This window comes from Acanthaster planci, linkage group LG20 (genome assembly GCF_054643075.1).
Source record: "Acanthaster planci isolate LZ-2023a linkage group LG20, COTS_SCS, whole genome shotgun sequence".
Lineage (NCBI taxonomy): Eukaryota > Metazoa > Echinodermata > Asteroidea > Valvatida > Acanthasteridae > Acanthaster > Acanthaster planci.
This window is the reverse complement of record NC_141796.1, coordinates 6,528,551-6,545,683: the sequence shown is the minus strand read 5'-3', so window position 1 is coordinate 6,545,683 and position 17,133 is coordinate 6,528,551. Positions and strand designations below refer to the sequence as shown.

Here is a 17,133-nt window from a genome sequence, read left to right as displayed (position 1 = left end):
CACTGACAAACCTTGGGCTCGGTGCAAAAAGGCTATCACAGCAAACAATGTCAGTTTTGAAAAACCTCTTAGTATTAATGTGAGCATGGAAGAAATCTGTATTGAAATAGATTACAATTGTACTTTTATTTATTCATCTACTTTTTTGGACTAATATATTTAAATTTCAACCAATTTTTAGGCCAAATTTCAGGTTAAAAACAATATATTTCAGTAAGGACCTTTCAGTGCAATTTTTCAGCAAGGATCTTTCAGCACTGACACAAAATGCAAGAGCAAAAAATCCAGTCCACGGCTACACTTTTTTAGGGCACATTAACACGTATGGATCTTGCCAGAATGTCACTTAAGAGTTAGAAATGACACGTCTGTCTGTTACCACAGAATGATTGCAGGAAAATGGAAGAGAGAACAAAATTTTGCATTTGACGTATGTCGTCCGCTTTAATTGCACTAGAAAAGCAGTAGAAATACATGCCAATGGACTGCACATTTGGGCCTTATTCCGTCTCCACCAACAGAACATGCCCTAAGGAAGACGTATATTTTGCTTTTCCATGCTTTGATTCCATGTGCTTCTAGTCGAAATTCTGCAAATCAATAAAAACTTTGCAGCTAGCAGGAAGAGACACAGAAAAACTAGACTGTACAGTACACTACACTACCTGTAGACAAGCCGGCCACCTGTGTCTGGTTCCCTAAAAGCCAGATACACACATCTTTGCAATTGTCAAAAGGCACCAGGCTATATATCTCATCCAAGATCTTTGGCAAAACAAAATCTGTAGGGCTTAGCACTCCATGGAGTTGGCCCCTTTGGATTTTAAGGAACCAAGATGGCCGCCACTCAGAAACGTTAGACTGTTTACCTGTACTGATCCCTCCATCCGGGGCTATTCAAAGTAATGGAGGTGAAAGGAGGTTAAAAATGAGACTTGCTATGTTAATCAATTAAATACCTAAATTCAGAAGCAAGATATAAACACAATGCTATGCACGACCAATACAATCTTCAACACAGACCGTTACTTCACAAATCACTAGGTCTATTAGTTATTTGGAGGATGTCTCAGTGCATAACTAACTACCCCAAATATCTGCATGTTAGAAACCTACAGGATGGTGGCAGCTACCACAGTGAGTCAGGTATACTTGGACCAGGGATAGCTTGGGACTTAGTCCAGCAAGTTTTAGGGGATGTTTGGAGGGGAAATGGATGGTGGTTGACTGTTGAATGAGCGTGGATGTTGGTGGAGTATAGAACCTGTGTCGAGGAGCGAGTTCGATCAAGGACCACTAGTTAACTACTGGTTGGTTAGTAACTAATGCATGTGCAGTGAAGTTGAAGTGCAAATGACCCTAGTCGATTGTTGTTGGGTCATTTAGGCCAAAGGGGAGAAAAGGTGGCCACAGGAAGGGCAAAACGGCAAAATTAAAAGTGAAAATGATCATTTACTAGTGACATACTGTTTTTCCGGGGTTTGGATATAACTGGTTCTCTCTGCACTGTGCTATTAAAAACAGTTTATGGCAACCAACCAAGGGACCAGCCTTTATAGGCCGGTCGCGAATAGTTGACTAGACTAGTCCAACCATTGTTGACAAGTGTGTGTTTGATCACAGTTAGTCGAACTATGGTTAACTATGGTCCTTGATCCAACTTGCCCAAGGTTGTGTAAGTTCTGTGGTGGAGAGTTGATGTCGACTTGGTTTGAGTTCAGTGTAAGGTTGGTGTAATGACAGAGTTAAGGCCTGGTATTGGGAATGATACGAAATTGATTTGATGTATCTTTAGCATGAGCTCGAGAAGCAAGTAGGGTTGGTTTTAGGGTGGTGTCAATTTGGTGTAAAGTTGGTGCGAGGTTGCTATAAGTGATGTGTGTTTGGCCCAGTCTTGCGACAAAGTCAACCAAAGTTTACCACCATTGTGGTCTAGGTGTAACTTTGATATAAGTTAGGCCACAGACACAACTCACGGGAGTCCAGACTTCTTTGGGTCGGCTCGGGAGCTCCTGTCCTCTTTCTGCTGGGCGGAAGCTGGGGTTGCCTTGGGGGCTGGGGCAGAGGGGTTCTTCTTAGCAGAGCGCTTGATGCGTTCCTCTAACATGCCCATGTCCTTGTCGCTCAACTAGCGTTTAAAAAGAATTTTTCTGTTCATGAACACACTTAAAAAAACATGGATCTTTTTGAGCATGCGAGGACAGAGTTACACATCTTACAATGACTTTATGACATATCAGTAACTCAAATTGATTATCACATAAAAGAATTGAATAACAGGACCATGTGAAGTGATCTACCAAAACCTGGAGACATGAATTGCATCTGTATGATTAGCTAAACGTGCCAAGTACGCATGTGTCTATGGTAAATACAAACATATCGGGTAGTGGCTTCGTGTACTCACTAGGGCATGTGCTATTTCCAGCCCTGGCAACATAACTTGGTCGAGGCTAGAGCTGAATATAATACATGCCCATGAAGCTCTTAGCTGGAAGCTTCCATAGATCTCTATTATGGGGCAGCCATCTTGCTTTTCTACCATTCAAAGTAATGTAACCAAACTGAGGCTGGAAGGAAAAATAGTCAGTTCCCTTTAATCGATATGCGAAGTTGTATTACTATTGCCAAAGGGGCTACAAGGAACAAGAGAAGCATAGCCAACTAATAAGGACATGGCTATGGCTGAAACAGCACATGCCTACACGGGGAATACATGTGATTTCCAGTCACGGCCAAGTCATTCAAGACACGCGGCACGCCTTACATTGCCAACAAACTTGTAGATGTCCTCTCCCACCGTCTGGTAGGCCTGGACAAGCGTGTTGAGAGCAGCCGAGCGCACGCTGTTGTCCCGGTCACCAATCTGGCCGGCGATCTCCTTGACGGCCTTGGGGGGCGAGGGCTGGCAGACGTTGATGCCGTAGAGCTCGATGAGGCAGCCCAGTTCCTCAAGACACTCTGCAGCACAGAATAAAAAAGACCACTCTCGTTTTGCTCGCAACATATATGGGCGGACACAGTTTACAGAAATATCACCTTTTGATTGGTTTTTTGATGTTGATCTCGAATTCATTCAAAACCGAATTCATTCAAAATCGACATTTGTCCCATTGAGTTTGAACAGGGGTTTGTATTTTCATTTAGTAAGTAGTGATGCTTGCATTGTTAGCTGGTGTCCTGAAAGCTGTGTGGGCCAGTAATAATCTTAGCAGCTTCTTGTAGGAAAAAACACGACTGTGACGTCAAAAGAACGGACCCTGTAAGAGTGGAAAACCACACAGGCAAGCGTACGTGGCAAAGCACAAAAACATTTTAATTTGCATTGCAACACTCCCGAAAGCACAATTCATGACTCCCACAGAAATCTGAAAATAAAATTCCGAGGCTTTCCGGGACTAAAAACACAATGATTTCCGTGACATTTAACGCCACTTTGCAGAGCCAAGTTGTTTGGTATTGTGAACTGGATGACTGCCACAGCCACTACTATAGACTGACAAGGAAATAGCCTGTAAATTTATCATTAATTTGTTACGTTATTTCAAAACTAGCCCTTGCATGATCTTGATTTCCATGACTTTTTCTTCTCTGATGACAGGATTCCACGACACCCGATTGTTTTCCCTAACTGTCCACAAACTTTTCCCCAGAATTTTCCATGAAAATTCCAACAACGACCTAGCTCCAGCTTTAAAAGCTTCTTTTTGCCTTAAGAGTCACGTTACCTGTTCTCTGTCGGGAGTTCTTGGACTTGAGTCCGTCCATGATGAACCCGAACATCTTGCTGGATGGATAGACTTTGGTGAGGAGTCGCATGACCGCCCGCACGTCCTTGCGGATGTTCTCTTTGTTGTCACCAACCTGGCGTGATCAGGGAGGACCAATGAGTTAGACACTGAGACACTTTGCCTGGGCCCCCGTGCCACACAGAGGAAAGCAATGGTGTCAATCGCTTGCATTCATGGTACCGGACTCTTTTTCACTCTTTTTGTGGGGAAAGACAATGATTTGGACGCTGGGGAGGCCATCTTTGCCGAGGCCCTTGTGCCAACTAGGACACAGCAATGGTGTCAATCATCATGCATTCATGGTACCCGACTGTTTTTGAAAGCCTTGTTTGAAATTTGAGAGTCACACTGGCCTTCAATGCGAAACGCAGTGCATCTAAATTTGTTGGAAGTTTATACTTTTAAACAAAAGTTGGGTCTCCAAAGTAGCCTACAAGATGTCCACAGGACACCCAGATACCCTTTGGCTAAAAACTTGGAAGGGGGGTCCATCTCCAGCTCTTTTAGGGTTGCAAAGGTTCAATTTGTGGACTCCTTTCCCCTTTTACCTTTGAGATGAGGTACGGAATGAAGGAGGAGGCCTCGTGCTCCCGCAGGCTGAGGTCTTCCTCCGCCATGTAGGTGAAGACGGCCTTGAGGTACTGCAGCACCTTCATGATGATGCTGGTGTTGGTGTCAAAGAACCGGATGGTCAGGTACTTGAGCAGCACGTCCAGGGAAGCCATGGTGGCATCCTTGTAGATGTCCAGATTCTGGGGGGAGGGGGAAGAGGAAGGAAGAAGGCGGGAAGAGTAGAAATGCAGCTTGTTATCAATCCTGGGGCCAATTTCATAGCGGTGCTTGAGCAAAAAAATTTGTTCAAGCGTGAAAAAACCTTGCTTGACAAATCAGGTTACCAGCCAATATCTCTTGTGATGAATGTTGTTTTAGAATGGTACTTACCTGTCTTTTGGTTAGCATGACAATCAGATAGAGTTTGAGCTAATAACCTTTGTTTATTAAAATTAAGCAAGGTTTTTTTGTGCTTCAGCAAATTCTGTGCTAAAGCAGCTCTATGAAATTGGCCCCTGGTTTGAAAATCACAGGTGTGAGGAAAAACCCCAAAACATGCAAGCCAGGATTTTTCTGGGCGACAGATATTTAAGATGATGCGTGTAGTTGAGGTGTTTAGATGACTGATGATCTGCTATCGGGAAAAAAATTAGACGCGTGACGGAACGAGAGTCAGATCACATGCCTCAAATAAGGATATTATCATTCCTTGGTCGACAGGTCGTACATTTCTGTTTTACTGGAACCAGGTATGGGTTTTCCTAAGAGGAGGCTTGCCCTCAGAAATGCCAATGGAGCTTTTCTTTGCTCATTTCATTCTTTGCAAACTGTCCTGCCCTAATGCTAACAAGGGAAAATAGCTGCTAAACGCAACCAGACTACAGGATATTGTGGCAGCTGGACTCAAAAGCAAAGAACTTCACTTATAAAAGGAGTTCTCAGCCTTATCCAAGGGCCCCTCAGACAGTTCTTATATAACTGGGGCTGGCCTGGTAAAATAAAAACGTTGAATAAAGAGTGAACTAAAATCTGCCAAGATTTCAGATTATTACAACACTGACAAATTTGGTTCCTGGCATTTTCAGTCCTGTACCCCACAAAAAGTGTCCTTTTTTTTAAAGGGTTGTTGGAACAGTAAAAAAGTTTTTCAGGCAAAGGGTAACACGACTCTTCACCAAATGCCAACAAGCACATTGAGAAGACAAACCCAACAAACACGTTTGGATGAGCCGAAAGACGGACCAAGAGAGGGTTCAATCTTCTGGCAACAGAGGCTCCTTTGGTGGGGACTGCACTTTGCTAGTTCACAAATGATTCTGAAATGCATGTGTTATGGTCGTGTCGCTACAAACCAAATGAGCATTCCCTACCAACACAGCTCTTTTCAACCGACAACAAGGGTGCTTCAGCTCAAGAGACTGTCTCTTACCTCCGTGAGAGTGCTGAGGGCCTGTATGTGGTACTTGAAGTCGCTGTGGAAGAGCTGCGCTATCATGGACTTGCTGACGCAGGCCTGCATCTGGTCCTTGAGTTGGTCGATGTACTCCGCCCTGGGCGTGGTGAAATTCCACTTGAGCACCTGCACCAAGCGGAGAGAAAAAGACATTATGGGGTTTCTGAAACAGAGGCTGAACTTGCAAACTTCAGACAGGAATGGGTTCTTGAAAACTTGTTGAGCAGAAAACGCTGCAGGGAAAATGTTTGTGTTCAGCAAAACAAAGCAAAAGACAAGTCTCGAGTAATAAACTTTGTACAGCACTTTAGCTAATCACCTGTTTTTTTTTTTGGGGGGGGGATTTTCTGTGCTCAAAAAACCAACACGGCTTTTGCATCAAATCACGTTCCGATGACCTTTCCACAAGTGGCCCAAAACATGAAATGTAAACTAATCCACAGATGTCACAGGGTATTCTCGTGAGGAAGGCTTTACCTTGAGGTCTTGTTCATCTTTGATTCGCTTGTCTTTGCCGTTGTTCATGATCAGCGCTGGCCCTGTTTCCTCCTCGTCTCCCTTGCCTCGCTTGGTCGTCTTGCCACTCTGAGAAAGGAAATATTGCCGACAAAGCAAAAACAGGCTTAATATGCAGAAATCAACCTTCACTGGAACTAAACAGCACATGCTCAGTGCTTCTCTTGATGAAAGGACACCGGAATGCAGAGGTTCCTGTTGACTTCGTTAACTAGCTTTCCACGGTTGGCAGTGCTGACGGGGTACCCTTGAGAAAATGAACATGAATTGACTCCCACGACAATGAAGGCCCGACTTGAGGGAGCTGCTAAAGACGAATTTCTTGTTGAACCACAATCGGAAGAAAAGCCGTCACGAGCACATGCAACGCATAAAGCACTGTTGCCATATATGCTAAGCGTCGACACTGTTGATGATTAGCATCAAGCAGTACCAAGGCATCTTGATTTACGCCAGTGAAACCTGGGTTTCAGTTACGAAGTCTTTCCCACTGTTAAAAAAAGTGATAGGCCTACCATCCTGACATTCTCATATTTGTGTATTTGCTGTTGAAAATGCTCAACATTCTATTTTGTCTGTGGTGTGCAAAGTATTCAAAATTTACACAGCCCTCGCGCAAGATGCGATAACAAAGGAAAAAAAACCATTTACTTCAAGCAAGTGAGATCAAGACCTTTGGCTGATCTAGTCTAGTCGTTCATTTAGGACCTGTCCATCAAGGGTGGTTACATAGCTGGTCACTGTAAGTGTGCATGTCCTAACGTAAAGCTGGACACCCTGACCAAGAGTAGCTGCATTGACCCTTGACCGCAGGTCGAAGAGAGACAACTTCATTACTAGTCTGCAGGCAGAAGGGACCACTGTCTCATCTACATGTACCTACCTGACCATCTGTCCCCAGGACAATTTTCAAGCCAAACAATAGGTAAAAATCTAAAATAACTACAAAGCTTATTTTTTTGTAAATCCTATTTTATTTAAAAAAATCGTAGTGTCGTATTGTCACTGAAAAATCGTACAAAATACGATAAAATCGTACTGGTTGGCAGCTCTATAAGAGTGTAACTATCATTTAACCCTTTTAGATCAGTATAAAATACAAGTAAAGATGCACAATTGTACCAATGTTGAATTCCAGTACATTTTCATGAGTTTAAAGCCTGGTTTCCATATTGTTGTTTGTAACACAGATGGTCCGCAAGACGCTGTGCAAGGTCATTTAACCAAATAATTAAATAAAATGGCGTCTGAAACTCAGAAAATTTTTAGTTAGCAATGTTGCCTCTTAAAGCCAAACTGATACTCCAGTTTGATGTAATTTGTTAATGGTCAGCTATTTTGTTGATGATTGGGGCTGCACATGCTAGTAATAGGGAGAAAATGGATAAAATGAGTGGTACTAATTGAGAGAGACATCGTTGCACGCTCTTCATGCCAGCGTGCGTGTTCGTATAGGCCTACTCAACGACTTGACGCAGTCGGCAAAGTTGAACCGAGCTCAACTTTGCCGATCCGTCCGGGGCTGGTTTGCCTTTGTGGGGACACTTCCATTTGACATGTTTCCATTCGTCTGCGTTGCAGTTTGCATCTTGATTGCATTGCTCTCTGCGTTTCTCACGTCAATATGGAAACCAGGCTTAAGTATCAAAGAGAAAAAATGTATGAGCACATGCATTAGCACTAGTACTAGAACTAGCACTAGTACCAAAAAACACTGCAAACTATTACCTGGATTGAGTAATATAAGTGTCAATTCAAAACTACACGTATCTTACGATCTTTGCAACTTAAAACGATGGAAATTAGAATCTTTGAAAACCGAACGTTGGAAAGTTCTGCTCTAGTGGCACCGACCGTTTGTGTTGCATTGTGGTTAGAAAATAAATATGGTCGGTCATTTAGTGGCTAGGGAAAGCGGATTTAGTGGATTAAACAAACGTAGTGTGGGCTCCACGGGAGAGAAGTGCAGGGTTTTGGTCCTGGGGATGAGGTACCGGTAAATTGGGTACTACCCCCTCCCCTCCTCCCCCAAAGCAGCGGGGGAGGGGGTTAATATAGGCCGACTCAGACAGGCTGTTAATTTGGTTAAACTTCCCCCCACGGATGAACCATGCTGTGCTTAGTGGACTCGGTGCAGGGACAGGCATAAAAAATTAACAGGAGATGGCTCCCTCAGAAGAATGAATGTGTGACAGTGCAACTGGGGGTGTCGGGTCCAGTCAGAGGGCTCCAGAGCGCTATGTGACCGCGTAGTTTCCTTGCAGTCTGCCAGAACTACCCAACGCGAGCATGCTGTAAGCAACTGAACTGAACGTGTACCGGTACCTTGTGCATGGTAAACTCGACAGCGAGGCTCCTTTGCACATTACAAGCAAACCTTGAATTCTTTATCAAATGGCATTATACCGTAGTTAGGTGCAGCTGTTTTTTATCACTCTGATGCAATATTGGGTGTTGGTTCTGAATTTTTCTCATAACATTTTGCCACTTACAAAGCTGTGAGGGCTTGCCTAGTGTAAACACTGCGTGCGGCGCTGTGCTTTTTTACTGCATGTAGGACAATGGGGTATGTGCGTCGGGTCAGGCGTGTCATCATGCGCTTGGTTCATGTGCGTAGGGTGCAGACTCTGCACAGCTGAGGCCAAACCAGCCGGCTGCAGCTAGGGTTATCCATACCGGCTTATGGGGAAATTAAGGGCAGTGGTTAGCCAGGGGCTTCCATAGGCGTACATGTCTCTGACAGCCACAACTTCCAGACATGGGCCTGATTTTCACCTTGCTTGTGTTCACAGATGGGTCATTCTATAACTTAGGGGTCCATTTGTTTTTGTGTCCCTGTCAAATCTGACAGGGACATTTTGCAAGTCCAGATACGGTTTCTAATTTCCAAGAGTAATGAATTCATGCAAATTACCTGCCAAACAAATCAAACATTTGAAATCAATTTCCATGTCAAATTACAGAGATCAGGTGCAACGAGGACACAAAACTGTCCCACTTTTGGACCCCAAATTTATAGAGTGACCCAGATACTGCGTGAAGAAATGAATAATGCACAGGTAGGCTTGATGTCCGCTACATCAGGTATTGACTATTTATGCAAACATGCACATTTCTAGCAATTATTACATACATGTACTTGTGCATCCGAAAGAGAACATGCAAAACGGACCAGGAATGACCAAAGTAACACAATCAGAGAAAGGCTTGTCATGCATTGGTTAGGATTTTGTTCCAGTTTCTTGTATTAGTATCCCACCGGGGAACAAAATGGTGGTCTACCTTTCCCTTGGCAGCCGCCGGGGCCGGCTGTTTGCCTTTCTTTGCTCCAGTGCTAGGGGCACTGGGGGCATTGTTGGCGACTGGTTCGCTGGTGGAGGAGGCTGAACTACTGACCGAGCTCGTGTCGGGCTGAATGAAAGGGAAAACGATGAGTACACAAAGTGCACAAAATACATAAGAACACTGATCTACCAATTATTACCAACAAAAATGTTTTTAAATTTAAAAGAAATTAAAATATTACAGTCGTTAACGTTCTTTCCTTCTCGAGGAAAACATTCACAGCAAGCAAAGGCACATCCACACTTCAGGTGAAACACGAAAATAAAGCAAGTTTGGAATCACGAAACGTTTGCAGTAGAATTTGTTCGAATTGAAACTTCTAATTCACACTGGCTCTTTTGCACTGAATATGAACTGGCCTATGAGCAGTAAGCTAGATCTCAAACGACCCAACAGGTGTACAGAAATGATACAGTGACGAGGGCGTCTGAGCATTTAGACAACCTGAGGGTCATTCTGGACAGCCATCACATTCTGACACAATTCTTTGAAAAAAACAAAAAAAAAAACTTCGCTATATCTTCTTGGCCAATTCAGGGCAGCCAATAATCAAATGCCGATTACAACCCCGCACGTGTATCCCTAGTCAGTCAAGACACACATCCGTAGCACTATAAGGCTCTATTCCTAGATTGGATAAAGGAAACAACTCAAAACTACAAAACTGCAGACTGGAAAATCCAAATACAACAGTGACATAAAAACATGCAGCAACAGCACGCACAAAAATTGAGCCAAGGAAAGTAAAGAAAAGACAGCGTGGGAAAAAGAAACAGGATAATTCACAACAAAAATGATCCACAACACATCGAGCCAGACCCTGAGATATTTTCATAAGGACGTCTTAGAATCCTGGAAAATTCCACACTGTACAGGACAACCAATGACAAATCTTTTGCACTCTTAAACCGTGGAGTCAGTGGAGTCAGTGGAGTCAGTGGAGTCAGTGGTACAGTACTTGTCCCACTGGCAAGAAGTTCTGGTATTAAAATCTTGGAGGATTCGGGTTGAGTTTGGGAAAATGGAGAATGTGACAAACAGAAACGCTGAAGTTAAGTTTTAACGATGGGCATTTGCCTTTACACCGATGCATATTCATAGGGCAAAACTTGACATCTCCCGGATGCAAGAAAATTATATTACATCTTGAAAGAACACTGAAGATTCAATTTTATTAAATGTCAGACAATCGATCCATACCTAACAATACAAAGAATAGAGCATACCTTAGCCGGCGCACTCTTTGGTCGTTTCCCCTTCGCCGCCGGTTTCTCCACTTCCTCCTCAGATATTGGAGAGGCCTCCTCCACGGCCTGCTTCTTCTTCTTGCTGGCTTTTCCGGCGCCAGCAGGTTTTCCGGGCTTCTCAGGGATATTTGGTCTCTGTTTCTCCATGATTGCGCACACGTTTGTCTTGGAAGATGGCTGTCAGAAAGAAAGAAGGGAATACTACTGATGTAAAAAATGGATATCACACAGACGTTTTGTCTCAATGACAACATTGTTTCTTACCACATCAATCTTCTCGCAACTGTACGTGTGTTTCCTGTCAGAACAGACCATTTTTACATGAGCACAGACCGGCATGAATCACTGGTACTTTGTAATTATGGGTTTTGCCCTTGCACTGACGTATATTCATATTTCAGGTTGTTTACACGAGTAGGAAAACATTTTCACGTCTATTCAAAGAAGTGGAAAAACATTTTTAATGCCTTTTCACACAAGTGGGAAAATATAGTTTCATGTCTTTTCACAAGAGTGCATAAACATTTTCATGTCTATTCAGAGAAGTGGAAAAATACTGTTTATGTCTTTTCACACAAGTGGGAAGATGATTTGATGCCTTTGCACAAAAGTTGGCAAACATTTTGATGTGTTTTCACAGAAGTGGGAAAAAAATTGTCACTTTTTTCACACAGTTGGGAAAATATTTTCATGCCCTATACAATGCAAATGTGCATGTCAAAGCTAATCCTTTTCACAACGTTTCCCATTCCATTTCAATGTTAATTTTCAACTGCAATGCACTGTACATTGGCCAAGCAAATATTCTTGTTGCTTTGCAAATTTCTTAGCGACTCTACAAATTTGGGTTCGCATGGTCTTGTTTGTGCTCATCGGGATTTCCAGGAACGCACCTTGAGCTTGCCGGTCATCTTGACCATCTTGTTGTAGTCCAGGTGCATCATGAAGAGCGGCAGGGCGGCCTGGGCCTGCTTGCGGACATCACCATTCCGGTCCTCCAAGGCGGCAAAGAGAACGGGCACGGAGAGGGCCAGGTCGGAGGGCAGGGTGCGGTACTTGGCCAGCTTCTCTGCCAGAAAGCCGAAGATCTGCGGCGGAGGATCAACCGTTTCAAAGTCAACAAGAAGGGTGTGCATGCTTTCAAGTGCGGGCTTGGTGGGCTCACCTAGCAATGAGTTCCCTTCTAAGGCGGTATCGCTGATCATCATTTGTATTTTGCTCATTGATGCACTCATTTCCGTGCTCCTTCAATGGAATGTAACACGATCGAACAAAAACGGATCTTTTGCCGACCCTGTCCATTTCAAATGTTTTTATAGATTTGAGAAAAACTGTGTCAGGTTCACTGCTGAAAAAACCCTGTGTTGAGACAACGTGCACGGTGCCCACATCTTCCATTGACATGTATCTATACCGATAAAAGTAACATTTCAAATGCACTTGCAGCATATGCCGGCATCTCACCTCCATTCTCAGGAATGGCTTGTCCACATTCAGCGCCGTGCTCAGGATCTCGTCTTCAATGAATGGAGCCAGACCAACGTGCTCCTCGAATGCGTTCAGTGCTGCAATGGCTGCTGCCCTCACAGTCGGCTGGGGAGACAGAATGAACAAAATGAAATCATCTGATAATGACACTGTCAAAAACCACAAATAATGCCATGCTTGACACACCAGGTTGATTTCCCGCCCCCCATAAACCCCGTAAAAATAATACAGATGTTTAAGTGAACAGTGAATGTATTAAACCTGAAACACAACTCAAACAGTAGATTAAGTTATGCTAGATTTACAATGAAATTAATAGGATATGTGTCTGCAGAGACACGTGGAGGACAAATTCCCACAAAAGTCGCAATGGCAAACCTTCATATCAGCTGTCAGGAGGAAGAGTCCGGGTGCTAGCCGTGTGACGTATGCTTTGACTGGGGGACCCATGGCGCTGGCTATTGTCGCACAGATATTGGCTGTGGTGGTTTGCTGTGACCGGAAGCAAGCGAAAAGGTCGGGTTGAGTTTCAAACAACTTTGAGAGAACTACGACTTTTAAAATAATGAGGGACAATACAATTTCTAACTCAGGAAACACACTCTGCACTTGTTTTTGAAGTATGAACTCCAAATAACTTTCAAGAGAGGAAAGGCACAGATTCTGCGGACTGGCATTTTGTGATGCAGGCCAGAAGTAGGTCTCCAATCGATAATACGGGGCTATTCAAGATTGGTAATTGTTGAACTTCTTTCATAACTCACCAGTAATTTGTTGGAGTCTCCCAGTCTCGCCTTCAGCGCTCCGGCCAGCTCGCCCAAGTTTGGCGTGATGTGCTTCGCCTCTGCTAGAATTGTTGTGACCTGCAAATTTACCAATGAGAGAGTTCTTCAACACAACAGCAAAAATACAACTTTCCACGTTGTCAAACGAGCCCTGAGAACAAATTCTGACTTTAATCAGTAAAAATGCTAAATATTCCAGTCACATCTGATAACCAGTGCCTATAGAGCGCCGTACAACAATTTAAAGCCATGCCCATGCAAAAGCAGATTTTTAGTGGCAAAGCAGGTGAAAATTGGCCATTCAAGTTTATCAAACTGATCTTTAACCCTAACCATCCTCAATCCTTCCAAATCCTCCGGGCGGTTTGGGAGGATTCTAAAGGATTGAGGTTGCATGGCAAAGTTGCATTCCTGATTGCGAAGGATGCATAGTCTCAAGGTTGTGGGTGAGACCTTGTGTTGTTTATGTTCAGCCATACGTAAAATCTTGCCCACATTATATGTTAGACCCTCCATACTGCTCCAGAATACCATTCACACTGCCTCAACATAATGAGAGGAATTGCTGGAAGATTTAAAAGGGTTGAGGCAGTGGGCTCCCCTCCACAGAACATATTTAAGAAATATCAGAGGATTTTGAAGGACTGAGGCTGTATCTAATTTTTTTCATGGGTGCTCTTGGAGGATTTTGAAGAATTTGAGGGTGTATCCCAGCCAAAGGGCCAAGGCGGTGAGGGTTAAAGGACTGTCAACTACCCAAATTCTACAAAACATACAATGAGTCATCAAGTTTCATTTTACCATAACCGCTTGGACAGTCAGAAAATCAAATATGCGGTATAAGAGACAGTAGGCAAATCAAACCAAAACATCCAATGAATAACACGATTGGTCACTTGTCAATTACATATAGCAGGTTTTGCCCTTACCCAACGTATATTAAAAAGCACTATATTCTCAGTGCTTGTCCAAGAGCTTGCAAAAAAACCTCATAAGCTTACTCGGGTGGGACTCGAACCCACGACCTCCTGCTTACTAGTGCAGATGTCTTAACCACTCGACCACCGAGCTTGCTGGGGTCGGCTGGCCGGTCCGAGTCAAATGAAGCAGCGGGTACTGCGAACTATTTTCAAGATGTATTTTTGCATTGGGGAGATGTTAATTCACTTGTCAAAAGTTCTTCCAAACCATCATAAAGGTGACCAATTGCATCTGCTGTCACCCGCACTGTTTTTCCCACACCTTACCTTTTCAAGAGCCTCTCCTCTGATCTTCCATTTGGAGTCAGCAAGCTCCTCGATCAGTGCCGGGGTGATCTGTCCTGAGATGTCCGTCCTGGGGACGAGGTCTGCCAGGTTCATTCCGCCGGCTCCGGCCCCACCCGCTTCCTCCTCCGCACCCTCATCTTCCTCTTCGTCTTCCATCGCGTTACCGGTGCCCGGCACCTTGGACTTGATACCCCTGAAGGGGGCTGGTGGCTGGTTGCCCGCCACCTGTGCAAACAAAGTTGACATTTCAATTAGAAACACTGTTGATTGAAACAAAAATACCTCAGACCTGAGATGTTTTGAAGAGAGTCCCAAGAATCCCAGAGTAAATAAGAACGGGACAACCAACGGAATGCAGCACTGGTAAGACCTCCACTGCAGTCTGACTGGCCTGGCACTCAAGCAAGTATAAAGGTTTCAATGTAGTTTAATGTAGCATGTTGGGCAGTTATTCACATGAATGGACCTTATCTCATAGGTCACAAGAATGATGCATGTGAGCTATTTTTGGGGGCTGCGTTCAGGCAATCTCAGTGTGGACTAGTGTCCATGTGGCCATGCATACTTGATATGATCTCCCGTTACCTTTAACTTGAACTTCTTTTAAGACTCAATAAAACTTTCATTTGGAGCTAGAGTGACTATGTTGTGAGCATTCGACCACGGACCATTTACCCAGGGATGTGTAACCGCGAGCGGCCCCAGTGCAAACACATGTGCGACCTTGGTTCCATGCGTGTTATGGATTGTTATTACCCCCGCAGGCGCTCTCAACTTTCTCGAAAAAACTCGCGACCACATGACACTCGTTGCAGCATGTACTGTGCAGCCATGGTTATGCCAAGATGACCCGCCGGCGCGGTGCTTAAATCTATTCGTTTTGACAAATAAATCTTCATTTATCGATTTCAAGGAGAAACAAAGTTTTCATGAGGCAAAATCCCCAATTTTGTGGTAAACTTTTCTGAGAATGTATAGGATGAAATATCTTGTAAAGCATATTTTTAGAAAGGGTGTACCGACTTGAAATATTACATGAAAACAACGTGGTAGACAGGAATATATGTTTTATTATTAGAGAAAGTGTTACACAATCCAACTTAATTTCTGCTTTGATATTGTGCCGGCTGTAACACACACTGAACCAGCTCTGAGCTTAAGTTGCACATCCCTGGGTAAATGGTCCATGATTCGACTGACCTTCTCAAACTCGGCATCGATCTGTGCCAGCAACGCGGCCTTCTCGCTCTCAAACAGGGAGCGCAGCACCCCGCCCATGTACATATACATGACCCCTATCAATGAGATGGCCGCAGTCCGGACCTGGGGGTTGACGGCCGCCAAGGCCTTCTTGATGAACGGGATCAGTGGCTTCACGTTCAATCTGGAAAAGCAATGAACCAAGACCCAAAAAATGTTTAAAAGTTCAAAACAAGAGAAACTTAAAGCATGTTTGGAAAAAAAAAATCACCTCACCAAGGGCGTGAAAGCCCTCAACGGTAAAGTATCATGGCTAGGTAGTGAGTTAGGTATTGTAGTTAGGTAGGTCGTTTTTCTGAGGATTCAAGAGGGTTCCAGAAAAAGTATCAAAGGAGTTAGGGCTCAAGGTAAATTTTGTTAAAGCAGCACAGATGTGAATTTATTTTCTCTAATTTTTCCTTTCTTTTGGTGCTTACGTGGTGAAACCAAATTCTTGGATTGCCTGTGCCAGCCAGTTGAGCGTCTCAGCCTGGTTCTTGGGGTTCTTCTGCTCATTGAAGGCGTAACTCACCATCTACAGGGTGACAAAGGCACACATGAGTGGACAGCATCAACAAATCAAGGCCATCGTGCATTAGCTGTGGTACCTACACGGGTTCTGATATTCCGAATCAAGTTTATTTTTCTGTACTTCACAGGCTGAGTCAATTTTACTAATACACGACTGAAGCATTTTTATTACTATTCTGTCAGATGTTGATGGATTATCCGGTTCCTAAGTGACCTTGTCATACATGCACATGCACCACTGATTGCAAGTTTCCCTCAGATGAGCACTCATGTTACGCGTTAACCTCAGGTTCCAAGGAACTCTATGTAGAGTGGGTGTGGTTTAAACTGACGAGACGTCACATTTATGAACCAGATTGCGAGGAGGTTTGTGTCTACATACTAGAACTGCATGTACAACGCGACGGGCTAGACTTGCTTCAAAAAGAAGTCTGGCGGGTATTTCCAGATACCCCTATCTCACCTCATCGGCGATGTATCCCAGTTGCGTGGCCTCGGCTACTGCCGTCATGGACTCCCTGACCTTTGCCCCCGATTTGATGTCGCCGATCTTGTCCACCAGGCCCCCGATGACGCAGCTGGCTGTCCGGCGGGAGAAGCGCGCCTTCTCGGCCAGGATGCCCACCATACTGACTTTGGAATTCAGCACCTGCAGAAATATCAGAGAGAAAAAACGGGCCTGCTTGAGACTGGCAGAGCCTAGTTTCCCACAAACATTTTAATCAATTTGAAAAGGGCGATTTACACTGCAGTGTGCCACCAAGAGGTAGCCGTGGAGAGGCCTTTTTCCCCCCGTGCATTTTGGGGTAAACAGTAGACAAAATTCTATTTGCCAACTGGGCTACGCGCTGGGAACTTGAACTGTTTCCTATGTTCATTTGTCTCGGTTGAGGATTCAAAGATGTTTTTTTTTATTAT

The 17,133-nt window shown here is 44.1% G+C and overlaps 1 protein-coding gene across 8 annotated transcripts in view; it reads right to left on the bottom strand.

The window, feature by feature from the left end:
• Window positions 1-17,133, bottom strand: part of ckap5 (cytoskeleton associated protein 5) — a 53,679-nt gene that overhangs the window by 15,795 nt on the left and 20,751 nt on the right. For 6 of the 8 annotated variants that reach the window (XM_087130380.1, XM_087130383.1, XM_087130384.1 and 3 more), the window contains 17 exons: window positions 16,679-16,864; window positions 16,122-16,219; window positions 15,646-15,829; window positions 14,425-14,670; window positions 13,157-13,255; window positions 12,771-12,884; window positions 12,369-12,497; window positions 11,798-11,992; window positions 10,884-11,081; window positions 9,595-9,723; window positions 6,274-6,381; window positions 5,773-5,922; window positions 4,340-4,543; window positions 3,729-3,864; window positions 2,768-2,961; window positions 1,977-2,128; window positions 870-893 (listed from right to left, as the gene is read on the bottom strand). In XM_087130380.1, coding sequence (XP_086986506.1) covers window positions 870-893; window positions 1,977-2,128; window positions 2,768-2,961; window positions 3,729-3,864; window positions 4,340-4,543; window positions 5,773-5,922; window positions 6,274-6,381; window positions 9,595-9,723; window positions 10,884-11,081; window positions 11,798-11,992; window positions 12,369-12,497; window positions 12,771-12,884; window positions 13,157-13,255; window positions 14,425-14,670; window positions 15,646-15,829; window positions 16,122-16,219; window positions 16,679-16,864 — 2,546 coding nt within the window. The remainder of the gene's footprint in view (window positions 1-869; window positions 894-1,976; window positions 2,129-2,767; window positions 2,962-3,728; window positions 3,865-4,339; window positions 4,544-5,772; window positions 5,923-6,273; window positions 6,382-9,594; window positions 9,724-10,883; window positions 11,082-11,797; window positions 11,993-12,368; window positions 12,498-12,770; window positions 12,885-13,156; window positions 13,256-14,424; window positions 14,671-15,645; window positions 15,830-16,121; window positions 16,220-16,678; window positions 16,865-17,133) is intronic. The other 2 variants (XM_087130382.1, XM_087130386.1) reach the window with 2 other exon arrangements.